The following is a 26,019-nucleotide window of genomic DNA, read 5'->3' as shown; positions in this document are numbered from 1 at the left end:
CTTTTCTGGTCATTGCAACAACAGTGCCAGCCTTGGCTCTGATTGGAGCAGGTGTCTGTTCCTGGACCACTCCCTGAGCCAGGGGGAATGTGGTGCTGTGATTGGCCAGGCTGGGGTCCACGCCTCCTCACCCTGCGCAGGGTCTCTGCAGCCTGAATGCCCACTATTGTTGCTTCTCAAGCTGTTCAGCTTTCTCTGACCGCAGGGTCTCCCCGCTTCCCTGCATGGCTTCTTCCACCTCCTTCTACTTAAGGCTCACCCTCCAGCATCCAGTTTTTTTCTGTCCCCTCCCAGGCCTTTTTCCTTCTTCATGGCATAATTGCAGAAACTCCAGTGTGTGTTGGCCAATGGGTATTGTCTCCTGGCGGCCTGTGAGCTCCAGAACATTGTCCTGTTCACACTTAGCACTATGCCTGGCCTCCTTGTCTTGTTCACACCTAGCACTGTGCCTGGCCTTCAGCGGGTACCCCATAAATATTCGTGGGCCGCTGGAATACAACACCATGAAGAGACCAACCAGCTTCCGTGAGCCTTCCTGGAGCAGCCCTGTTGTTTGTTTGGAAGCATCCAGGGTGGCTTGGCCTCAGGGCACAGGTGTCAGGATGTGGGGCGGTCCAGGCTTGTCCTCTGAGGGACCTGCCGGCCTGTTCTCCACCTGCGCTGGTGACGCATCCAAGAGGCAGAGTCCCTGCTGTGTGGCAGGCTGACCTGGGCGACACCTGAAGGACACAGGCAGTTATGGAGAGAATGCCGACAAAGTCCTGGTCACTTCGTTAGTGAGGTTGGGAGGCCAGTGCCTCCTCCTTCCTGGCTGGCTGGGGGGAGGCTTGCTGGTGTCATGTGACGAGGATTCCAGGGCTCTGGCTGCATAGTGGATTGTTGGTGAAGGGGAGGTGAGGCGGCTCTTTACTGTAACACATGCCTCGTGCTGGGACGGCGGCCAGGCGGCTAATTAGAGAGCCCAGCAGCTGTCCAGCCTTTCAGGCAGTGAGCAGCAGTTACCCAGTGCCAGAAGGTGGGATAGTAGCAGGAGGGGGGAGGGGAACCTGGAGCCAGAAACTCAGAAACTGCCCTCCAAGGAGTAGGAGTTGGCTCCGAGGGGGGAGATAGGCGGGAGCTTATAAGAGGTCAGATGCAGGGAAGAAGAGAGGAGAGGAGGGTGACAGACAAGGTGGCCTCCAATGGAAGCAGAAGAGGGCATGGGGAGATGCTGGGCGGGCAGGCAAATCTAGACTGCAAGCCCAGGGAGGAGGGACAAGGTCAAGAGCAGTGGGGGCTCAGTGCCTGCCTCCACCCACCTTCCCTGCACTGCCTCCCAGCTTCCAAGACACAGTTCCCGCCTGCTACTCCCCGCCCCCAGGATTCGGAGTACCAGTCACTTTTGTAGGTGAGCACGATCGGTCCTGGGTTTGGAAAGTGCCTAACCCACTGGTGTTCAGAGCTGGTCTTACTCCTGGATAAGTAAAAGCAATCGTTCTGAATTATGAGGAAGCACTGTGGTGCTTTGAGCAAGCAGGGAGCTCCCCCCCGGGGGGGGGGCATTTTCTCTTTACTCCGTGGACCCCTGGGTGGGGGTGTGTGTGTGGTGTAATATGAAATATATTTGCCCTTTGTCCCAGTCTCTCAGTTATAGAATCCTAAAACTCTTGGGATTTCCTGAGTGGCAGGATTATCTTGTCATTCATAATGAGTCCCTTTGATTAACCTCTGAGTTTATGCTGATGACATCCTGGGGGCGGGGAGCCTAAGTAGCCTCAAGATGGGGCCAGTGGAGGGCTAGAAAGAGCAACTGAGGACTAGGGGGCTGGGGCTTGCAGCCTTACCCCCACCTCCAGGGAAGGTGTGGAGGGCTAGAGATTAAGTTCCTTGAAAACTCAAACAAGACTTGGGGAGCTTCTGGGTAGCAGAACACGTGGTGTTGGAAAGCGGCTCCCCACCCCCACCATGCCCCGTCTGTCCTCATCTGGCTGTTCCTTTGGATCCTTGATCATAAACCAGTAAAGATCAGCGAGTGCTTCTCCAAGTTCTGTGAGTCCTCCTAGCAAATCAACAGAACCTGAAAAGAGGGAGGTGGCTGGGAACCATGGTTTGTAGCCAGGCGGTCAGAAGTACAGGTGACAAGGGTTTGACTGGCTTCTGAGCTGGGCCAGTCTTGTGGGTCTGAGCCCTCGACATGTGGGACCCAGGGGGCACCTGAAATGAACTGTAGGACGCCCCTTGGTGTCTGTTGGAGAGCTGCCTGGCAGGTGGGAAGACCCCACCCGTCAGCTCACAGAAGGGCAAGGGGATCTGGGAAGGGTTAAGGAAGAGGAGAGTTGGGAAGGAAAAGGGATGGGGTTTGCTGCAGCCTTTCCGGGTCCAGTCTTAGGTTCCCACCGTGGCGACGGGGTGGGAGAGATCTAGTTTTTGGTTTGCTGTCGGAGGAGTTGAGGCTCAAGCCTGCAAGCCCAGCGCACCCTAAATAGTTACAGGGGTGGAGAGAAAATGATGCAGAGGGAATTTCCAGCCAGCAGCTGCTGGTTAAACCTCTTTGGGAAACGAGTCCTGGGTGTGTGAACACTGGATGTGCCTTTTGTGAGTGCCAGTGCATTGTGGGAAGAACAGAACAGGCAGTGCTATTCTCACCTGAACCAGGGCTTGGCCTCTGGCTCCTGCAGGGGCCTGTGCTGTCCCCCAGGCTGTCTGGGATGCTCTGTTCCTGCCCCAGCCATCCTTATGTGTTATTGGACGGGACTTGGGTGTTGTCCAGATCCAAGCCACTGGCTCTGGCCCTGTTCACCTCTCAGTTTGTGTGATGGCTCTTGGAGATGGGAGAAAGAAAAGCAGGCAGCCTCCTATCTTCTCTGATCGGTAGAGCCTTGACGTCGCAAGCCTACATTCATGGTGCTTTGTGGGAGAGGCGCCCTCCATGATGGCGCCAGACATGACTCTGCCTGGTTACTAACACTGGGTGATTCTATCTCCCAGGAATTTGACTGGGCCTTTCTCTACCTTGTTGGTGCATGCATCCAACAGGAGTTCTGTGTTCTCGAGGACTGCATTGCCTGGTGGGGGAAACAGGCACACAGATAGTTTTAGGCTGGAACAAGGTGTTTCACTACAAGGATGGTCCCTGGCTCGTGGGGACATCAGGAACAGAACAGCCCAGTTGCTGTGGGATAAGCAGGATCCAGAGGAAGGGGTGGTGGGGGTGGGTGAGTGCAGAGGATGGCAGGAAGGGAGGACAGGGCCATGGTCTCTGCTTCTTCAAGCTCCCAGGAGTGCCCCAAGCATGCTGATGGAAAAGCCGGTGGACAAACTCAGCTGTGTGTTTGCAAAATAAGCAGCTTAGCGAACAGACTAAGTAGATTACGCGGAATGGAAGACCCGTGCTGCGCGGGCGCAGATGTGTGCCTTAAGGACGAGATGTAGGTGGGAGGCAGTTTGAAGGTTTGCTATGGGGGCCTCAGAGCCTGAGGATGGAAGTTGAATCCAAAGTGTGGATCTCAGCAAGTCCAAGTCCTGAGCCTCTGTTTTCTCCTATGAAATGGAAGTGGTCGCTTCTGCACTCGCTGCTCCGCAGGAGTCCTGGGAGAGTCACAGAGGGGAGAGCCATGAAAAAGTCAGTCCACCTGCACATGAGCTCTTCACCCGTTCATCTGTTCCGAACACTGACGGTGCAGCCCAAGCGGTCCACAAAGGGGCCTCCTGTCCTCTGTCCTCTGGGACCTGTTCCTGGGGGGCAGGGAGTGTTGGAGAGGGCTGGGGACAGCTTGGGGGCAGGGGTGGGACCATCTGCACATAGGAAGCGGAAGGCGTGGCCGGCAGCAGCTTTCTGGGCCAACGGCAGCCAGCGACCAGCAGGCTGGGCGGGCAGAATGTGGTCTTTGGTTTCTGTTTCTGTTTTGGTCTGGGCTTGTGCTAATGCTGTGGCCTGCTCAGGGCCAGAGAAGGGGAAGTACTCGTGGGTGGGATTGAACTCCCCAGGCACAGGGTCACAGTGCTGCTGGTGTGTTTGGGGGGTGGGTATCAGATGTGCCCGGCCATTGCGGCCCTTTCCTTTAGCTGATGGGTACATGCCAGGGTGGTCCCTGTCCACCATCGGCGGCCTGGGGGAGGGAGGAAGAGAGACAGGTGTGTGGGGTGAAGGAGCTGGGGAGAGACAGAGGCAAGGGGAGCCCAACAGCCCAGTGCACTTCACACTGAAGCCAGGAGCCCGGAGTGGGAGATGCAAGGGGTACACACCCCACCCCCCAAAAGTACATCTTCATATAGTGCGTTTCCGATCTCTGAGCCCTATGCATTCACTTCCTCTGGGTGATTGCCTCACAGACTGTCAGCCTGGGGAGCAAAGACCTAGTTACTTCTGCTCAGAGCCTGAGGGTGGAGGCAGGGAGGAAGTGGAGGTGAGTGTCATCTGCTGCGTGGTGGGACTGTGCCTGTGATGCACTGTGCTTGGCTGTCCATGTGGGGGTGACGCCCACTCCCACCCCAGCCGTATACGGAGATCAGCATCCGAGAGACTGATCTGAGTCTCCACAGGGCTCTGTTAGGCCTCAATACTGTCCTTGGGCAGCTGTGCACTGTGTTATAACGGGTTTTCAGGGAAGCTTCAACATCCTCCTTTTAAATTTAAAAACTTTTACTTTATTTGAAAGGCAGTGAGACACACACACTCAGAGAGAGAGAGAGAGAGACAGAGAGATTGAATCTCCCATGCCCTGGTTCATTCACTCCCCAAATGCCTGTAATGACTGGGGCTGGCCAGACTGAAGCCAGGAGCCAGGAACGCTATCTGGATCCCCTCCACGGATGGCAGGAACCCAACCACTTGAGCCATCATCTGCTGCCTCCCAGAGTGCACATTAACAGGAAGCTGGAATGGAGAGGAGCCTGGAGTGGAACCCAGGCACTATGATTTGGGATGCAGGCACCCTAAGTGGGAGCTTAATCGCTGTGCCATGCACCTGCCCCAGCACCTTCATTGTAAAGCAAAAAACGCTGGGATCTCCATCAAATGGACGAGTCTTGGCAACATTGTTAAACATATGTACTTGGCAAAGGGTGTTATAAAGTAAGGTTGATAACAACTTATAGCCAGTTATCGATGTTAAGAGTAATAATAACAATGAGAAAATAATAGTAACGATTGCAAAGTAATAAAGAGAGATAAATATGTATCACAGTCGTGAAATTGCGGGTGGAAGGTTTGAGCAGACTGCTTGTTTGTCTGTGTGCGATTCTGCTTGATGTCCAAAATGCTGCAGCAAATGCCCCACCCTGTCTGGCTCTTGACCACCCTTGACGACAGATGTCCCCACTGCAGGGTGAAGGTGAGAGAGTAATTTGAAGCTAACTGAGGATGGAGCTTGATTCTAAAATTATATCTCTGCTCAGATTGACAAGTGTGCGCTCACTCACTGGTGATGCAAGAAGCCCCAGGTCCTGTCCCCACGGTGTGGATTGTCCCGGCACCATCTCAGGCTCTCATGGCTGGGTTGACCAGACCTGAGCAGACAAAACAGCTGAGAGGAGGTGGCCGGTTCCAGGAGAGGGGCCCTGGTGACTGGGCCCGGAGCCCAGGCCTTTGCAATGTTTGCCTTAGAGCTGTCCCTTCAGCCAGCTTAACTTGGTGGCTCAGGGCAGGGGACAGATGAAGCTAACAAAGGCCTCCTCTTTCATTCCCAAGGGACGCATGGAAGTGATGGAGGTGGCCCGCCCACCAGCCAGGGCTCAGCTGAGTCCCGTGGCTGATGCTTGCCCACGCTGCTGAGAATGGCACCAAGCTCCAGTGTGGAACCAGGACAGCGGCTGGCCCCGGACCCTCCTGGACACCGATCCTGATGTCTGTTCGGAGCCGAGCACTCAGGGTGTGAGAAGTGAGTGTGTTATGGGCACCGAGGGGGTCCCCAGCCCAGCCTGCCTGCCCAGTGCCTCTTTGGCTTGGGTCTGGAGGTTGCAGGTTTACCCGGCTTCCTATCCAAGCCCCATCACGGGGCTGTGGTTCTAAAGTGGTGGGAGTGCCCGGCAGTCACAGCACGTCACTGCTGGAGCCATCCTAGAGACACATGGCTTCTAAAAACTGGGCCAGACCCAGACTGGCAGACGTGAGTGAGGCAAGAGAGCCGGCACATGGGAGGCAGCATCTTCCCACGTTCCCTTTCTACCAGTAGGTTCCTGGGTACTTTGGGCCTTGGGCCTCCGTGCATGCAGTGGGAAGGGCATTCCACCTGAGCTCCCGACCCAGCTCAGCACCACAAACAAGTCAAGTGGTGCTGGCCGGCGGGGTGGGGGTGGGGGGCTTGAGTGAAGTGTTTGGGGCCCTGGGAGGTAAGGGAATTGTTGGAGGCTTAGCTGCCGCAGAAGTGAGCCCCAGAGGAGCAAGTCCTCTTGTTTTTGCCTCATTTCTGCAGCATCTCCTTGTCTGTCTGTCCAGACGAGCTCAGGGCAGGGTGAGAGGCCCCACAGGAAGGGCAGACAGAGTGGCACTTGGGCAGAGCTTCACTGGACAAGCTGCTGGGGCTCCTGGCTGGTCCATGGGAGCCTTAGTTTGCAGGGTGTGGAAAAAGGCTAATTAGCTTTAGGGAGATTTTTTTTTTAAAGTATTCCTGATTTGTTTGTTTATTTATTTGTTGTGAAAGGTAGAGAGAGAGGGAGCCATCTTTCATGCACTGGCTCACTTCCCAAATGCCCACAACAGCCAGGGCTGGGCTAAGCTGCAGCCTGGAACTGGGTCTCCCATATGGGTGGCAGGGACCTAAGTAATTGTGCTATCACTGCTGCCTCCTAAGGGTGTGCTTTAGCAGGAAGCTGGAGTCAGGAGGGGAGCCAGGACTCAAATCCAGGCACTCTACTAGGGGATGCAGGTGTCCCAAGTAGCATCTTTAAAAAAAAAAAAAGAAAGATATATTGAGGCCATTACATTGTGCACCTGCTGTGCATTGCGGCACAGCAGGTGAAGCCGCCTACAATACTCACGTCCCATATAGGCACTGATTCGGGCCCCAGCAGCTCCACTTCTGATCCTGCTCCCTGCTATCGTGCCTGGGAAAAGTAGCAGAAGATGACTCAAGTGCCTGGGCCTCTGCCACCCACGTGGGAGACCTGGATGAAACTCCTGACTTCTGACTTTGGCTTGGCTCAGCCCAGGCCATTATGGCCACTTGGGGAGTGAGCCAGCAGATGGAAGATCTTACCCTGTGTGTGTCTCTCTCTTTGCTTCTGTCTGTAACTCTGCCTTTCAAATAAATAAAGATTTAAATAAAGATTTCTTTATCGGGGCCAGTGATGTGGCATAGCAAGTAAAACCACCATTTGCAGTACCAGCATCCCATATGGGTGCCATTTCCAGTCCCGGCTGCTCCTCTTCTGATCTGGCTCTCTGCTATAGCCTAGGAAAGCAGTAGAAGGTGGCCCAAATGTTTGGGCCCCTGCATTGCATGGGAGACCCAGAAGAAGCTCCTGGCTCCTAGCTTCATATTGGCTGCAGCTCTTGGCTATTGTGCCATCTGGGGGGTGAACCAGCGGATAGAAGGCCTGTCTCTTTCTCTCTCTCTCCCCCTCTGCCTCTCTGTAACTCTGGCTTTCAAATAAATCAAATTTATTTATTTATCTGAAAGGCAGAGTTACTGAGACAGAGGGAGACACACACACACACACACACACACACACACACACAGATCTTTCATCGGCTGGTTCACTCAAAAAATGCTCCAACAGCCAGGGCTGGTCCAGGCCAAAGCACTTGGGCCATCTTCCACTGCTTTCCCAGGCACATTAGCAGGGAGCTGGTCAGAAGCGGAGCACCCGGGATTGAAACTGGGGCTCATATGGGATGCCAGTGTCACAAGTGGTGGCTTAATACCATTGCACCACAAAACTGGTCCTCCAAGCGGCATCTTAGCCCCTGCACCAAACACCTGCCCCGGCTCTAGGTAGATCTTGACTTGCCCAGATGAGAGTTGATTGCTCAGGCCTGGAATCCTTTTCCTACTCAGCCTGAGTTTGTTAAGTCAGTTTGGGGTTAGAAGGCCTTTCCGATGGTGTTCTTGGGTTGCTTTGTACCTGCAGTGGAGCGAGCCACCCGGCCCCTGGGAGGGGTATAGACAATGGGGAGATGGCCACAGAGGCGACTGTGGGAACGTGGTGGCAAACTTGTTCCCCACATGACACAGCTCCCCATGGCCATCTACATCATCAGCCTTAAGCTACTATCCCCTTTCGCCCAGTGATTCCACTCCTGGGACTATTTGTTAAGAAATTTTTCATTAGGAATCAGTCTCAATGAGGAAAAGCACTGAATTCTTTTGTTATAAGCATAAAAGACATTCTTTATGATATCATCCGTCTCAGTGGAAATGGCAAGTAAATGCTCCCTTTGTTGAACATCTAAGTTAAGTAAATTACAGTTTTCCACTTGGTGGAATATTACATTGCCATTATAATAATGAGCAGATGGGCTCCATAACTTGGAATACCAGTTATGATATAATAAGTAAAAATGGCAGGTTACAGGATAAGCACATTATGGTTAACCTGTAAATACACACATAGGAAAAGATTACAAAGGGGCAATGATAATAGTTGTTAGTTTGCTGGAATTGTGACTGCTTGCTTTTCTCTGATGCACAGATTGGCTTCTTTTAAAACAGAACTGGTGCTGACAACACTATTAACAGTGACTTTAAGATGTGGGCTCAGGGGGAGTTTTTGCTAAGTCATTCCTTCCAGTAATGTTTAAACCTCAACTGTGCGCACATGTTACTTGTGTAATTAGAAGAAACAAAGATATTTTAAGACACTAGAATTAAACATTCACGAAGGCTATATTTCCCGAGAAAGGGGAGACGAGAGACGTTGGGCCAGCTGAGCTGTCTGTACCTGCGCTCCTCAGTATTTAAGGGCCTGGGCCTGTTTGGGCCCATTCACCCATTCACTCATTTATTCATTCTTTTTTTTTTTAAACAAATATTTATTTATTTGAAAGGAAGAGTTACAGAGAAGCACAGGCAGAGAGAGAGAGAGAGAGAGAGAGAGAGAGGTCTTCCATCCACTGGTTTACTCCCCAGATGGCCGCAATGATTGGAGCTGCGCTGATCCAAAGCCAGGATCCAGGAGCTTCTCCCAGGTCTCCCACGTGGGTGCAGGTGCCCAGGCACTTGGGCCACCTTCTACTGCTTTCCCAGGGCATAACACAGAGTTGGATTGGAAGTAAAGCAGCTGGGACTCGAACTGGCACCCATATGGGATGCCAGCACTGCAGGCGGAGGCTTTACCCACTACGCCACCATGCCAGCCCCAACTCATTCATTCTTTAGACATCATTCCATTTGGTATTAATCTCTTTCTAGACAGTGGTTGCCCAATAATGGACAAGACAAAGCCCCTGACTTTATGGTGCTTTCATTCTAACCGGGGAGAGGCAGACGATACACAAGGAGTCAAACAAGTCAATTGCCATGAAGGAAGTGAGCTCAGACGTGTGAGGGGTGGGAGCTGGGCGGAGGCCTGGGAGGAGCAGAGCAGGTGGCACACAGGATGCCCAGCCTGTGGGCCCTGTAGGGTACACTTGCTTCTCCAACCTCATGGGCCCCTGGGCCAGGACTGACTCCATTCCCGGAGCCCACCTGCCCCCTGCACCTCCCAGCTGGGATTTGCATGGTATCTGAAGCCTCCTCAAATCCTCTCTGTATGCAGCAGCTGCTCCTGACACCCTGAGCAGCTGGTGCCGCCGGGCAGCCTGGCCGCTGGCTGCCACTCTTGGCTGGCATTTCGTGGCAGGGCTGCGCCCTTGGAGATGCCCAGCTTCGCCGGGACAGACTGGCTGGCAGTCGGGGAGGCTCTGCGGAATGTGTGTCCTGGTCTTTGAATGATGCGTGCCTTTAGAGCCCGAGAGGCCGCCGCCGCCAGGGTCGCGGGAGGGCCAGTGAGGAGGCTGCGGGACCTGTGTGCGGATCTTGCCAGGATTTCACCTGGGAACTGATGCCCAGGTCAGTGATGATCCACCCAGAAGCACATGGCCTTCTCCTGGCTTCCCCATTCATGATCCTGGCCGCCCAGAAGCAGCAATGCACGAGTGACAAGAGTGACAGTGCCGTCGGAGGGGCTGAGCAGCAGCGAGAACTCCGGAGCCAGACGTGCCCTGTTTGAGTCCCAGCCCTGCCTTCCGTAGCTCGGAGAGCCCAGGCTGAGAGTGGAGCTTCCCTTCGCTTCACTTGCCCCATCTGTAAGGTGGGCTTGAGGGTTATCTGAGTTCATACACCGAGGACAGTGCCTGACTGTGTTCTTCTTGTGCCTTGGGACGCAGAGGGAGGACTCCTTCCAGGTCTCCAATGTCACAGGTCATAGGGGCCGTCCCAGGGGATGGAACTCCGGCGTCTGAGCCAGCTGGGGCCACTGGGGTGCCCTGCCCCTTGCTTCCCTTCTCCCCACTCCCTTCAGAACCACAGGGGAAGCTGGGTGGTCTCAGACCTTTTTTTTTTTTTTTTTAAGATTTATTTATTTATTTGCATGGTGGAGTTACAGAGAGGGAGAAGCAAAGGCAGAGAGAGAGAGAGAGAGAGAGAGAGCGCGAGAGCAATCCATCCACTGGTTCGCTCCCCAAATGGTCACAATGGTCAGGGCTGGGCCATGCCAAAGCAAGGAGCCAGGAGCTTCTTCTGGGTCTCCCATGTAGGTGGCAGGGGCTCAAGGACTTGGTCCATCTTCCACTGCTTTCCCAGGTACATTAGCAGGGAGCTGGATTGGAAGTGGAGCAGCCAGGACTCGAACCGGTGCCCATATGGGATGCTGGTGCTGCAGGCGGTGGTTTAACGCACTATGCCACAGCAACGGCCCCTAGACCTTCCATCTTACCCGGGATGTGGAGCAAGTGCCCTCCCTTCCGTAACTCCACCCACCCAGCCTGGAGCCTCGAAGGTGACTGTTCAAGCTTGCCGAAGCTGCCCCATCCCCCACCCCTGCCAGGGAGCCTCCTAGAAGGGCTGTGTGTCTCCCTCCCCGAGCCTGGAACCATAGTGATTTGAGTGCCTGAGAAATGAGGAGGCAAAGTTTGGGAAGTGAAAGAGAAGGGCCGGGCTTTTTATGAGGGGGTTTCTCCCAATTTCCTAGCACGGTGCTTCTCTGGGCACACATTTTCAGTCATCGGCACCTCTGCTTCCTGGATGGGAGTTTTTGGCTGGCCCAAGGGCACTCACCCGACTTTGCTTCCTGCCTGTCTCAGGCCTTTATGGCCGTCTCTTCGCCCCGTCCCCTGTGCACCTGCCCTCTGCCCGCTCTGGGGAGCAGGTGAGGGCCACCTCCTCCTGCCCGTCCCCTGCGCCCTCACAGCACAGCTCCCCGCCCTTGAGTTCACCCTCCTTCGTGGCCCCTCTCTTGGGACTCCGCGTTCCCAGCCCGTCTCGAGGGCTCTCCGATTTGAGTGTTGTTCCCCAGATCCTGCTTGTGAAAGCATCCGCCCCTCGGAAAAGCGTTCCTCTCGCCTCGTGCCCTCCTCCCCCGAGTTTTCTTTCCGGCGCAATTCCACCTTCCTGCCAAGGTCCTCATGACGATTCTGTCTGTCACCAGGACAAAGAGGCGACGTTCACTGAGCCGCTGGTTCTTGCTGCTGAAGTTTCCCCGGGGCTGAGCAAGGAGGTATTGGACGGGGCTTGGGGGTAAAGGGAGTCAGGTTGGGGGGAGGGGGAGGCCAGGGCAGGTTTTTCTTTATTTATTTGAAAGGCAGACAGACACACGCACCCAGCGAGGGAGAGATCCATTTTCCATTCAATGGTTCACTCCCCAAACGTCTGCAACAGCCAAGACAGCACCAGGCAGAAGCCAGGATCCCAGACCTTAATCTGGGTCTCTTATGTGGGTGGCAGGGACCCAAGTACTTGAATCATCACCTGCTGCCTCGCAGGGTGAACATTAGCAAGAACCTGGAATTGAAAAGGGGTCGGGAGAGTGGGACTTAAACCCAGGCACTGTGATGGGGGATGTGGGGGTCCCAAGCAGTGACTTGACTCTGGCGCCACACGTCCTGCCCTTGGGTGATTTTTAGAAATGGCGCTCTGAACCTGCAGCCCAGCCCTGGGTCTGCCTTTAGTCTGAGCACCTCCCCCACCGGACTGCATCCCAGCTGATAACACCTGCCGCCTCACTGCCCTGTCCACACCCGTTCTTGTGCCCCCAGCCAGGCCTCTCAGCTGTCTCCTGTTCCCTGCGCCTGGACCAGCCCCGCTCTCCTGGCACCGCCTCTCGGACAAGGGCTGACCTTGCCCAGGTATGCTCCCCTCCTTCTCCCCAGAGCCTCCTGCTGCCCGCAGAGGGGACCCGGCTGTGGTCTCCCGCAATGCGGTTTCTCTTCCTTTTCATACCTACTCCTTTCAACACAGGCTTCGGCCCACAGGGGCTGGGGGGTCCAGCTCTTCCGAGTTGCCTGTTAGGGTTGGAAGGAGGGACTGGAGTCTCCAAGCCCAGGGGCAAGAGCGAAGTTTGAGGGGCCTGAATCAGGAGGCTGCGTGGTATCCGATCACTGCGCCTGGGCCGCCCACCCTCAGGGCCATCAGCCCCTGCCCAGCCTGGGCCTGGCCTTTCTTCTGCAGTGGAGAACGTGAGGGTGTGAGAGGCTGTGCTGGGAAGGCCCAGCAGTATTCAGCCGGCAGGTTCAGCCTGCCCCTCAGAGCTCTGCTCAGCTCACAGCCAGCCGACGGCCATGGTGTGGGAGGGAGGGCTACACGGGACAGTGTTATTTCCTCAGCGTTTCTGGGCTCCTGGCTTGGCAGGGGAGGTGGCTTGGGGGCTGGTGAGGGCAGGGTCAGGGTACCTGTGCCTGGGGTGGGAGCAGGTGCCCAAATCAGGAGGGATATCCAGAACCCGGTGCCGGTCACCATTTCTGGATCGTTTGCTGCATTCACCTAATGGCTGCTAGCTCATTCATTCCCACAAGAACCCTCTATGTAGGAATTCTTAGTACCCTCGCTTTACCTGCAGGGAAACTGGGCTGCAGAGCAGTCAGCCAACCTGTCTCAGATCCCACAGGTGGCAAGGATCAGCCAGGGCTCCAGCCCTCAATCTGTGTAGGATTCAGCACCCCTCAGCCTAACCACTGTGCCACGTTCAGAGCTGTGGGTCATGGCTCGTTCTGGGGAAGGCTCAGGAGGAAAAAACCTGCACTAACTTTACGTGGCTCCAGAGTTCCTTGGGACCATTTGTTTAGCAAGCATATTGAGAATCGTTTTTTCTTTTTTAAGAATTATTTATTTATTTGAAAGGCAGAGTGAGTGAGAGAGAGATCTCCATCCTGTGGCTCACCATCCCAAATGGCTGCAACAGCCAGGGCTGGGCCAACCCAAAGCCAGGAGCCTGGAACTCCATCCACGTCTCCCACATGGGTGGTAGTGGCCTGTGTACTTGGGCCATCTTCCACTGCTTTCCTAGGCACAGCAGCAGGGAGCTGAATCAGAAGCAGAGTAGCTGGGAGTCAAACCAGTGCTCATGTGGGATGCTGGTGTCCCAGGCAGTTTAATCCACTGCACCACAAGTCCAATCCCCCTTTCCACCAGGTAGAGTCAGAGAGCTCCTACCTGCCGGTTCACTCCCCAGTTGTCCACAGTGGGTGAAGCCAAAGCCAGAAGGCAGGAACTCAATCCAGGTCTTCCTTGTGGGAGACCAGAACCCAGGGGTCTGTGCTAGCAAGAACCTGGAGTCAGGAGGCAGAGATCAAACCCAGGTGCTCCAGGGTGGGAGGTGAGCATCTTAACAGCTAAGCTAAATGCCTGTCCCCTCACCGAGCGTCATCTACAAGCTACAAAGAGAATTAACACATACTCATTCAGCAAGCATTTTGAAAATAAGATTTTGGTTTTATAGAAGTTAAGCATACTTGGTAGGTTAAAAAAAATTAAAGAACTTTAAGAGCATACAGAAAAATACAAAGAAAAATCACATGATAGATATCACCATCCAGAGATGATTGTTGCTAAATTTCTTGTTTATTTACATGCATGTGAACTTTTGGAAAATCAAAGTCATGTGAAGTTACTCTGTTTGGAATCCTGCTTTTCTCTCTTTAACACTGTGTTCAGCGAACACTGCTTGAGTTGCTACTATTCCTGGCCTTCGGAAGAATCACGGCAAAGCACAGTGCTGTCTCCTCAGAGGTGCAGGGCTGGGCAGACAGCGCAGTGGTTCGTTCTAGAGTTCTGCCTCTCAAAGGGGGTTTATGGGTCATGGAGAAGGGAGTGGGGTGGGGGAGGACAACAGTAACAGAAGCAAACTGCAATGCAGAAATTCCAAGGATAGGATCTGACATGGAGGGGGGTCCCAAGGGCCTTGCCAGCCACCCCTAGCAGTTTGAGGTTTACTCTGTAGACCAACGATCTGCTAATGGGCTGGAAGTGAGGAGAAACATCAGAGTTGCATGCTTTCTTAAAAAAGAGATTGATTTGTTTATTTGAAAGGCAAGATGACAGAGAGGGAGAGACAGAGAAGAGAGATCTTCCATTCACTGGTTCACTCTCCAATTAGGCCACAACAGCTGGGGCTGGGCCAAGGAGCCAGGAACTCCATCCGGGTCTCCCACATGGGTGGCAGGGGCCCAAGGACTTGGGCCATCCTTCTGCTGCTTTCACATGGGCATCAGCAGGGCACTGGATTGAAAATGGAAAAGCCAGGACTCTGAACTGGCACTCCTATATGGGATGCAAATGGCAGCTTAACCCACTACATCACAGTGCTGGCCCCCTGCACATGCTTCTATCCTGTGGTTTGCACTGGGGGGTGGGAGGTACGAGGTTAGGAGACTTGGAGTCATCAGATGTAACATGAAAAAGACTTCAGCCAGCACAGCAGCATTGAGCAGAGAGGAATGAAGAGAAGGTGGATTGCAAAGACATCTAAGAGGCAGAAGGGGCAGGAGCCAGCTGACAGCTTGATGGCTTTGCCATACTACTTGCTTTGGCTGTTGGGCTGCTTGTAGATGTGCCTTAACCAGTGAAGTTTTAAAAATTGGGCTGTTTTTAAAAAGTTTATTTATTTTTACTTTTTCTAAAAGCAGGGGGAGGGGGAAAGAGAGAGAGAAAGAGAGAGAATGAGATATCTTCTATCTACTGGTTCACTCCTCAAATACCTGCAACACCTGGGGCTGGACCAGGCTGACATCAGGAGCCAGGAACTCCATCCCAGTCTGCCACGTGGGTGGCAGGAACCTAAGTACTTGAGCCATCACTTGCTGCCTTCCGGGGTGCACTTTAACAGGAAATGGGATTGGAAGCAGAGGTGGGAGTCAGTCCCAGACACTCCAGTAAGGAATGTGGGTGTCGCAAGTGGTGGCTGAACCTGCCGCTCTACAACGCTTGCCCCTTAACTGGATTGTCTTTATTGTTGCTTTTATATTTTCTAAAATATTTATTTATTTGAAATGCAATGTTACAAAGAGAGAGAGGAAAGGAGGAAGAATGAGACAGAGAGAAGGATTTTCCATCCTCTAGATCACTCCTCAGATGGCCAGAATGGCTGGGGCTGGGCCAGGCCAAAGCCAGGAGCCTGGAACTCCTCCTGAATCTCCTACATGGGTAGCAGGGGTCCAGAGACTTGAACTATCCTGCATTGCTTTCCCAGGTGCATTAGCAGGGAGCTGGATCAGAAGTAGAGCAGCTGGGACTCAAACCAGCACCCATATCAGTGTAGTAGGCAGTGGCTTAACTCACTGTGCCACAATACTGGCCCCCACTTACCATTTATTGGTGTTAGGAACATTTAAAATCCTCTCTACTAGCTATTTTATTTATTTATTTGACAGGTAGAGTTATAGGCAGAGATATAGAGAGACAGAGAGAAAGGTCTTTCTTCTGTTGATTCACCCCCCAGATGGCTGCTATGGTCAGGACTGCGCCGATCTGAAGCCAGGAGCCAGGTGCTTCTCCTGGTCTCCCATGCGGGTGCAGGGCCCAAGCACTTGGGCCATCCTCCACTGCCCTCCCAGGCCATAGCAGAGAGCTGGACTGGAAGAGGAGCAACCAGGACTAGAACCTGGAGCCCATATGGGATGCCGGCGCTGCAGGTGGAGGATTAACCAAGTGAGCCATGACACCGGCCCCTCTACCAGCTGTTTTGAAATGTATGACTAGCTCTTGTCAGCCATAGTTACCGTACTAGGATACAGAATACTAGAAATCATTCCTGCCATCCAGAAGCTCTCCTGCATTCATTAACCATCCCCTCTCCCTCTCCCCCCTCTCCCTTAACCAGAGTCCTCCAAAGTCCTTGTGCAGTCGGGCTTCCTTACTGTGTTGTCTCTGCCCTTGCTGTGAGAAGAATATGCCCGGGCTTGTCCTCTGGGCCCAAGAGGAGCATGAGAGACAGGTGGAGCAAAGCCACCTCAGCTGCACTGCCCCAGCCAAGGCAGTGCAGAGCCCCAGAGGACTCCTGCAGTCTCCCAAGATCTGCCCACCCACAGATATGCGAGCTGTAGAGTCAATGATAGCTGCTGTGGGCCACTGAGTTTGGGGATGATCTGTGAGGTGGCATTTACTAAGAAATGACTTCATTCTTAGACTGAGTGCTTTCTGTGTGCTGGACACTGTGCAGACACGGTGCTGAGCCAGAGCTGAGCTCAGGAACACACAGTAGAGTGGGAATGTGAAAGGGGATGTGAGGATGACTCCAGGACCTCTGCTCCTGCGTGCCTAATGGTACCATTATTCAGAATGCGGTCACAGGTGGGAAACAGGTATTGGGAGAAAGATAATGAGGTCGATTTAAGAAAGAACTTGGGGTATGTGAGGGATGTTTAGGTGGAGCTGTCCAGGAAAGAGCAGGGTATAGAATTCAGGAGAGAGGTCTGACTAGGGACTGAACATTACCAACGTAATATATCACAAAAGGGAATCTGTACCCGAGAGAGACATAGGACGTGCTGTGCAAATTTGAAGAGGAAACGTGGTTGAGGGGATTTTGTTCCAAAGGTGACCTGAGAGCTGGATTCGAATTGCAGATGTGAGAGGGGAAAGACACACCAAAAACAAGGCAGGCGTCTACCAAGACCGGGAAGTGCAAGACTACAAGTGTTGGACTATGAGAATAAGGCTGGAAAGTAGACTGGGGAGAGAGTGTGAAGAGTCTCAAATGCTGGGCCAAGGAATCGATAGTGTTTCATTGGGAAATGGGGAACCATTGAATATCTTTGAGCAGGGAGGGGACATGAGGCACACATGTCCAGGAGAGGGACAGTAGTACGCAGTTGCGAAGCAGAAAGCAAGAAATACTGGTTCTAGTCTCAGCTCTTCTAATTACTTAGCCCTTAGATACTGGGCAAATGATGTCCCCTCTCTGAGTCCCCACTGTCTGGCTAAAGTATGGAAATAAAACTACCTGTCCTCCCCTGGAATCTCATTTATGTAAGAACCAATGACAGGAAGTTCAAACAGTGCTGCGAAGACCACAGAACACTGCACAGGGTGGTGGCTGCTGTTGCGACTACACCTGCTAGGCTGAAAGATCCGCTGGGATTCCCCGTCAGGTGGGCACTTGCAGGTGTCGTCTTGTTCGCCTCTGTCCCCTCTCCCACCTTGTCAAGCTGGGAGCCCACGCATGGGCAGCTGGCAGAGCTGAGGTTTGTGATCTCAAGCCCCATCTTCCCATTCTTGATGCAGCTCTGAGCCCTGACACACTGCTCGGCCCATACATGTCAGTGAGAGAGGATCTGCTCAGGACAGGCCTGGGCGCCGGCTGCAGAGCAGATGACTGTGAGACAGCCAAGACCCTCAGGAAGAGCGTATGGACACCAAAACATCAAAAACAAGGGGGTGCGTGTTAGACATCCCTTCTGATGCCTGCATCCCACATCTGAGTGTCTGAGTCCCAGCCCAGCTTCTGATACCAGCATCACTAACGTGTGTTCCCTGGGAAGGCAGTAGGTGATGCTTCAAGTACTTGGGTCCCTACTACCCACGTGGGAGACTTGGATGGAGTTCTGGGCTTCCTGTTTTGACCCGATTTAGCTCTAGCTGCTGTGGGCATTTGGGTGTATGAACCAGCAGATGGAAGATCTCTGTCTCTATTTCATGCCTTTCAAATAAAAATAGGCATTAAATAAGGAAAAATGTTAAGGAAGTGGCATTTGATAATTGTCCAAGTGAGAGATCCAGACAGTCATGGGTGCAGGCAAAGGGGAAAGCTGAGAGACCTGTGGGGTGGAGCAGGCTTTGGGGAAGCAGGCTGGGAGCTGAGCCTTGAAGGCTAGCAGGGGTTAAAACAGAGGAGAGGAAGGGAGAAGGGAGAACAGGGGGAGAAGGGAACACTATCTCCTTCCTCAGTCGACACTGAAACTAAACACCAAAACCCCATTAAGTGTGGCAAAGACAAATGGAACCACAATGAGATACCACTTTAGGTATCTCATTAAGGTAGCCATTGTATACTTTAAAAAAAAAAACTGTAAAAATTGGCAAGGATGTTGGGAAACTGGAACCCTTGTACATTGCTTGTGCAAATGTGAAATGGTGCAGGTGCTGTGAACAGTAAGGCAGTTCTTCACAAGTTAACCAGAGAATTACCATGGAATCTAGCAGCTCTCTCCGGGTGTATGCCCAAAATAACCGAAAGCAGAGCCTTTTTTAATTTTTAAACTCTAGAATATTAAATGTGAATCATTTTGAATTCAGCACATGCAAAAAATATATAGTAAGAAGGTACAAACAATTATTCCAAAATCCCAATACCCAGAGGTGGGCAAAATGGTATTTCTTCCTCTTTTGGAAAGCAGAGTCTTGAAGAGAGATTTATACACCCATTTCCACAGCAGTAGTCTTTTTCTTTTCCTCAAAATTTCCTTTTTTTGCAATTCAAACATTTGAAAACCAGAAAATCTAATTATCTGCCTTTATTATGCTCTAGCCGAAATACCCAGTGTTTTCTTTACATTCCTTTCCCAGAAGTTACTCTGCATGTCGGTTCTTGGAGCTGGGTTTCATCTGTTTGCCTCCAGTCTTCTAAAACACACAGGGATACTTGAAACTTGTTGGGTCAAATCAAAAAGAACTAAAGTAAATTGAAATACAAACTACAGATCGCTTATAAATTACTGGTATCAAGAGAAAAACATCACAGAACTCAAGTCATAATTTATCAAAACTATTCACATACAAGTCTATCTTAGCATAGAATTGCTTTCTCTATCTACTATGTAAAATTACCAGCAAGAACAGTTTAAGAATAAGACAGAGAGAGAGAGAGAGAGTCTTCCATCCACTGATTCACTCCCCAAATGGCCGCAACAACCAGAGCTGCACTGATCTGAAGCCAGGAGCCAGGAGCTTCTTCCAGGTCTCCCACGCAGGTGCAGGGACCCAAGGACTTGGGCCATCTTCTACTGCTTTCCCAGGCCACAGCAGAGAGCTGGATCAGAAGAAGAGCAGCTGGGAATTTGAACCAGTGCCCATATGGGATGCCAGTGCCACAGGAAGAGGTTTAAATTGCCACCCACAGCGCCAGCCTGTGCAGCTACACTTGAATGGCTCATTTGATTCACTCTGGACTTCTTTAAGGCCAATGTCTCTGTGTTCTGTTTTAAGCTGAGAATATCTGATCATTAAGAAGTGTCTCTCCACTCAGATAACAGTGTCCCTGCTCCTCTCCTCCTGCTGGGCATCTGGAACATCGTCTCACATCTGTCAGGCTGATGAGATGGATCTTCTGGTACAGGGGAAAGGAATTTGGTAGCAGGGTTGAGTCATGGTACTAAGGGCCTTTGTTAACATTTCTGGGCAGACAGACTGAAAGGCTGAATCTGAAAATTTCCTTGAGTGGACATCCAAAAAGATGCCAGCTCAAGGCTGGGTGGAGCTTTTGTTGGGGGTCGGAGGAGGGAGCCAAAGTAGTGACGTTCCGCTCATTGGTGTTTAGATCCCGGGGAAAGATGTGCTGGACTCTAGTTACTCCAAGATGGCCTGAAAAGAACTAGATAGGCCAGGAAGATCCTGAAAACCCAGCCTCCAGCACAGAGGGGTGAAATGGGCCCATCGGCCTGCTTCACAGTCATAAGAGGTGGACACAACCCAGGTATTGGTCAACAGAGAGACACATACACCAGGTGTGACCTGTGCATACAATGGAGTGTTAGACTTCAAAGGCCAGAGAGTCTTTTTTTTTTTTTTAAGATTTTATTTATTTGAGAGATAGAGTTACAGACAGAGGGAGAGACTGAAAGAGAATCTTCCATCTGCTGGTTCACTTCCCAGATGGCCACAATGGCCAGAGCTGAGCTGATCCAAAGCCAGAAGCCATAAGCTTCATTCGGGTCTCTCACGTGGATGCAGGGTCCCAAGCATTTGGGCCATCTTCCACTGTTTTCCCAGGCACATTAGCAGGGAGCTGGATTAGAAATGGAGTAGGGGCCGGTGCCGTGGTGCAATAGGTTAATCCTCCACCTGTGGCGCCGGCACCCATATGGGCACCAGTTCTAGTCCTGGCTGCTCCTCTTCCAATCCAGCTCTCTGCTGTGGCCTGGGAAAAGCAGTAGAAGATGGCCCAAGTGCTTGGGCCCCTGCACCCGCATGGGAGTCCAGGAAGAAGCACCTGGCTCCTGGCTTCGGACCAGTGCAGCTCCGGTCATGGTGGCCATTTGGGGAGTGAACCAACGGAAGGAAGACCTTTCCCTCTGTCTCTCCCTCTCACTGTCTGAAACTCTACCTCTCAAATAAATAAATAAATAAATAATAATAAAAGAAGTGGAGCAGCTGGAAGTTGAACCAGCATCCATATGGGATGCTGGCACCAAAGGCCAGGCTTAACATACTATGCCACAGCACTGGCCTCCAAAGGCAAAATATTCTGACATATGCTGTCTCATGCGTGAACTATGAACACAGTGAAATAAGCCAGTGACAAAAAGGCAAATACTGTATGATTCCATACCTAGGGTGCGGTAGGGAGGAGAACATAGAAGTTACTATTTAATGGGTACAGGGTTTGAGTTTGAGATGATAAAAAAATTGTGGAGCTAGATGGTGGGGATGGGCGCTACAACGTGGTGTAGTTAAAACCACTGAGCTGTACAGTTGCAAATGGCTAAGATATGCATGACACGGAACTGTCTCGGAAGAAGTGGGAATAGAGATGGTGGATGGGCTTGGTGAGACATATTAGCTTAGAAATGAAGGTGACTGGGCCAGGAGAACCAGTTCTTCAAAGGACCACAGATAAGAAAAAAAAAAAGTTAGAGAGAATGTAGTAGACACTGTCCTCCAAGTAGCATCCGCGTTGCTCAGAGACACCCAGTGGGCTGGGTTGTTTTATTGCATTCATCTCTTATGCCCATCTGGTATGTGGAATGAAGCAATAAACAGGGAATCAGGTCAAGAACTATGGGACAGGCATTTGGCCTGGTGGTCAAGCTGCTGTTTGAATGCATGCGTCCCATATTGGGGTGCTTGGGTTGGAGTCCTAGCGCCTCTTCCAGTAAAGTCCAGCTTTCTGCTAATGTGCACCGTGGTAAGCAGCAAGTGATGATGGCCCAAGTAGTTGGGTCCCTGCCACCCACATGGGAGATCCAGATTGTGTTCTTGACTCCTCACTGTTCTGGACATCTGGGGGTGAAACCGTGAAAGGGAGACCTCTGGTTCTTGCCTCTCAAATCAACAAAAGGTTTGGACAGAGAAGGTAGTGGCCAGATTGAAAGCCCTCTAGCTTGTCCCCCTTCCCCCATGACAGGTCCATGAGCTGGGTGATGTGAAGGCAGCCGCGGGCCCGCCCTCACCCTGTCACCTTGTCTCCAGCAGCCAAGCCCTGTCTGCACCATGGCGTCCGCCGAGCCCCTGACGGCGCTGTCCCGCTGGTATCTGTACGCCATCCACGGCTACTTCTGCGAGGTGATGTTCACGGCGGCCTGGGAGTTCGTGGTGAACTTTAACTGGAAGTTCCCGGGGGTCACGAGCGTGTGGGCGCTCTTCATCTACGGCACGTCCATCCTCATCGTGGAGCGCATGTACCTGCACCTGCGTGGCCGCTGCCCGCTGCTGCTGCGCTGCCTCATCTACACGCTCTGGACCTACCTGTGGGAGTTCACGACCGGCTTCATCCTGCGCCAGTTCAACGCCTGCCCCTGGGACTACTCCCAGTTCGACTTTGACTTCATGGGCCTCATCACCCTGGAGTACGCGGTGCCCTGGTTCTGCGGCGCACTCATCATGGAGCAGCTCATCATCCGCAACACCCTGCGCCTGCGCTTCGACCGGGACGCCGAGCCCGGCCAGCCCGCCAGTGCCCTGGCCCTGGCCAATGGCCACGTCAAGACTGACTGAGTAGGGGGGCTGGCGGCGGGGCCCGGGGGTCTCTTGTGGAACCCGTGGACAAAGAGACCAAGCTGGTGGCTTGTCCCCTCTGCACAGCACAAGCCCTGCCCGGGCTGGGCCTCACCCACAGCCCTGCCCTCTCCACTGTTGTGGGGTACGGTCAGATGGTGACGGGGGGCTGGGGGACAGGGTGCCAGGCAGCAGAGGAGCGCTGGGAAGGGGCCACGGGTCTGCACCCAGCTCAGAGGCTGGAAGCAGGAGGCCTGTCGCTGAGCAGCGAATGGACCACACGGATGACTCTGGAAGCAGCAGGCCACGTCCTGGCTACGGGATGCTGACACTGGGGCCGCAGGTGGGAGGCAAGGCCAGAGGAGGCTCTGGGCTGCTGCTGTGGCCGTGTCCCTCCCTCTCACCTGGATTTACTGGGCTTTGGCTGGCTCCATTAGGCAATATTCAGGTGCTTGCTTGCAACCAATACCTCCCCAGGGGCCTGCTGAGCTACAGCCCAAGAGAGACTGGGCAGCCAGGAGGCTGCGCCGTGGCCAGGCTGGTCTGGGAGGGCTGGGACACCTTCCCTTGGCTCCTCTCCCCTCCCCCAGGGCCCTTCGCTGCTCCTTTGGCCTTCTGGGGGTCCATGTGGTGCTGGATTCCCACCAACCTTGGGCTTTTGGAGGTATCAATCCCCGTGTGTTCGGTGGCGTTTCCCCTTTTCTCTTGTTTTCAAGGCCTTGACCACTTTAGCCCTTTTATCCATGTTGATCACTATGTCCACTCCCATCCCAGCTCCCTGGCCAACACAGCCGCTGCCAGATGTAAAAGCCTGGGACAGACCTCCCCCACCCCCATCCCCCACCCCGCCAGGCTCTTGCAGCTTTGCCCACACTCCTGTGTGGGCCTGATGTGTGGGCAGTCCTTGAGCTATGCCTCCACACCCCTAGTCTGGTGGGCTGTCCCTGCACCTGCTCCCTGCAGGGTCCCAGACTAAAACAAAGGACACCCCACCCCACCCCCACTCCCTGCAGTCAGGCCAAGATGGGCCCTGTGGATCCACAGTGGGAACACAGAGGGAAATCAGCTGGGGAGAAGGTTCATTTGCCTTGATTGGTATATTCACATGTCAATCAGGGAATCTCGCTTTCCAGGGGTTGGAGGAGCAGATCTCCTGTGTTGGAGACCCATGGAAGATGAGGAGGAAGACGACGACCTGTCAGCTTTGGCTCTTCGGGGCACCCCCCCCCCCCCATGGGGAGGTACCAGTCCTGATCCTGCCATAGCCCCAGCTCTGCAGCAAAACCTCAGGACTGCTCTTCTGCCTCCCACCCCCCAGCAAGGCGGACCCTATGTGCTTACTCCTTAAACAGTATTGACCCTGCCACTGTCATGGGCATTGTCACCTTGGTTGTCCCCTTTTCCCCGTGACAGGTCCATTGCTGGCAGTGGACAGCTGGGAGCCTCATTCCAGCCCACTTCTCTTCTGCTCTCCCCTCCGGCTTGAGGAAGTGGCCCGACCCATGGTCATGGTCTTTTCTTGGGTGCACTAGAACTCGTAGGTGGAAATTAGCCTTTCCCTTTCTGTAGGTCGTTGCAAAGTGGGAATGCCACCTCCAGAGCGACACCCCTTCCCTGCGGGCTGCTCCTCCTTGACCATGCAGGCAGCCCGAGCTGGGCTGCTGGCTGGTCTGAGCATGGTGCATGGCAGTGGAGACCGGCTTGGACCTGCCTTTGACAGAATTTCCCTGCAGTCGGCCATGGCCAGGGCAGGGTGATGGGCATTTGCCAGCCTACTTCCCACTCAGGCCTGTGGAGTCCAGGGATGAGCTATATTCTGCAGGGGGCTGGCCCTGCCTTTTATTTCACTGTGGTCCCAATTCCAAGGCTCCAGGAGTTATGGGGAGTTGGGCTTCCTGTGGGTGTGGGTTGCTTCCCACCTACAGGTAGAGTGTTCCAGAAGGAGCATACTGTCTGGCTTCACTGTTCTCCCTCGGCAATTGTTTTTTTTTGAGTCCTCTTCTCCAATTCCATGTGTTGGTCTCCTGGACCTCAACATGTGGGCCCCTTGACCACACCATCCATGTTCTCACTCCTCTCCTAAACCGAATCCAGTGGCCAGCTTGCCTGAGTCTCCCAGCAAGAGGCCCCCACAGTCCTCGGCCAGAGCAAAACCCTTGGACAGCTGTCTGGGTTGCACCATTCCGGATGCCTTGTGGGCATCCCCTGGCACCACTTTCTTTCTGGGCCCGGTAACACTCAGGTGCAGGAGTCCCTGGAGCAAGCCTGCCGTGCCCGGCAGCCATTTCTTCTCTGGCCCCTTGCAGGGCATAGAGCCCACAAAGGGGAGGTGGCTGCCAGTGGCCTGATCTGCAGGTTGTCTCACCAGAGGTAGCCCAGACTTCAACTCCTGCTTTTCCGGGGGAGTATCTTCAAGGCCCAACCCCTCTATGCCCAGAGACTCAGCATTAGGAGTAGTGCCAGCCCTGCCAAGCAGCAGGGTGCTGGTAGGCAGAGTCTGCTGGCTGTTCATGACCCTTTGGTGTCCTCGGCCCCTCTTCTGCCGGACGCAGCGCACCTCTGAGTGACAGGTCACGGTGTGCTGCCCTGCATGGTTCAACTGCTTCTGATGTCAGCTAGGCATCCCGCCCCACGTCCCTGACCCTACCCCTTTTCTATGCTGGTGAGTCACAATGGCCTATGCTTATTCACAGCAATAATACCTAGGGAGTGTCCATGAAGCCTTCTGTGCTCGCCCCTTGCTCTGCATGGGTCTCCTGGGGAGGCTGGCACTGAGCCAGTCAGACTATGAGAACCTGCCTTTAGGGAGCTCTGGGCTTGTGCATTCACCACCATCGGGGAGGCAGACAGGCCCATGGCTCAAGGAGCTTCGGCTGAGACAGGGACAGTGCCTTCTATCCTGAGGTCACCCCAGACCTGGAGGGGCTGCAGGCTCTGGCTCTGCCTAGGAGCCCATGAAGGGGGTGGGACTGGCTCCTAACTGGGCAGCTCCTGAGAAGGCCATGGCTGGTGTGCACCCATCGCCTGCTCTGTGTCTCCGTTGGTCTCTCTGTCTCTTCCTTTTCACATTCGTGCACATGAAATATACTGGTGTTTGTGTTCCAGTTCTGCCTCTGAGTCATCTCTGCTGTCCATTGTCCCGGGGCTGCTGGGAGCCAGGACATCCTGGTGCTAGGCTATCCTGAACCAGGGCGGGTTGCTGGGTGGGGAGGGGAGGGAGCACCCCCTGCCAAGTCCTCTTCACTCTACTCTGACTCTCTCTGGTAACCTGGATCCACCCCACACTCCGCAGCCCTCAGAGTAATCTGGGCCCAGGACACAAGGCTCTGGACAAGGCCCTGGCAGCTCTGCTGTCCCTGAGAAATGTGTCTGGGCACAGTGCTCTCTCCTCCCCTCATGTTCCTCTGCTCCATCTAGTTCCCCTGTCCTGCCGCATCACCACCTCCACGCCTCCGCCCTCTTTCCTACTCCCAGGAAGAGGGTGGAGGGCTCAGTGCTTGATCAGCCAGTTCAGCTAAACCCACATGGTTTTCTGGATGGAATAGGCAGTGTGCTTTCTAAATCACTTGAGTGGCTCTTCTACCTTCTCTGCTTACATGAAGGCATTCACTTCTTTGACTGGAAGTTTCTCTTCTCATAAAAATGGACTAGCATAAAGTCCCAACAGTCATTCACATGTTACTATGAACAAATTTTTAAAAATTTATTGGAAATGCAGAATTACAGAGAGAGCAGGAGATACACACACACACACACACAC

General features: G+C 53.4%; 1 protein-coding gene across 15 annotated transcripts in view; it reads left to right on the top strand.

Moving 5' to 3' along the window:
* Positions 1-25,363, top strand: part of TMEM229B (transmembrane protein 229B) — a 58,769-nt gene extending 33,406 nt beyond the window's left edge. For 4 of the 15 annotated variants that reach the window (XM_051839730.2, XM_051839729.2, XM_051839732.2 and 1 more), the window contains exons 2-6: positions 5,669-5,858; positions 10,701-10,896; positions 11,545-11,613; positions 12,152-12,241; positions 21,735-25,363. In XM_051839730.2, the coding sequence (XP_051695690.1) occupies positions 10,798-10,896; positions 11,545-11,613; positions 12,152-12,241; positions 21,735-22,259 (783 nt within the window). In that variant the 5' untranslated portion in view covers positions 5,669-5,858; positions 10,701-10,797 and the 3' untranslated portion in view covers positions 22,260-25,363. Of the gene's footprint in view, positions 1-5,668; positions 5,859-10,038; positions 10,210-10,700; positions 10,897-11,544; positions 11,614-12,151; positions 12,242-21,669 lie in introns of all 15 variants that reach the window. The other 11 variants (XR_007916881.2, XR_007916880.2, XM_051839735.2 and 8 more) reach the window with 11 other exon arrangements.
* Positions 25,364-26,019: the final 656 nt, after the last annotated feature.

Source organism: Oryctolagus cuniculus, chromosome 20 (assembly GCF_964237555.1).
Source record: "Oryctolagus cuniculus chromosome 20, mOryCun1.1, whole genome shotgun sequence".
Lineage (NCBI taxonomy): Eukaryota > Metazoa > Chordata > Mammalia > Lagomorpha > Leporidae > Oryctolagus > Oryctolagus cuniculus.
The sequence above is the reverse complement of the archived record's forward strand: the minus strand, read 5'-3'. Positions and strand labels throughout refer to the sequence as shown.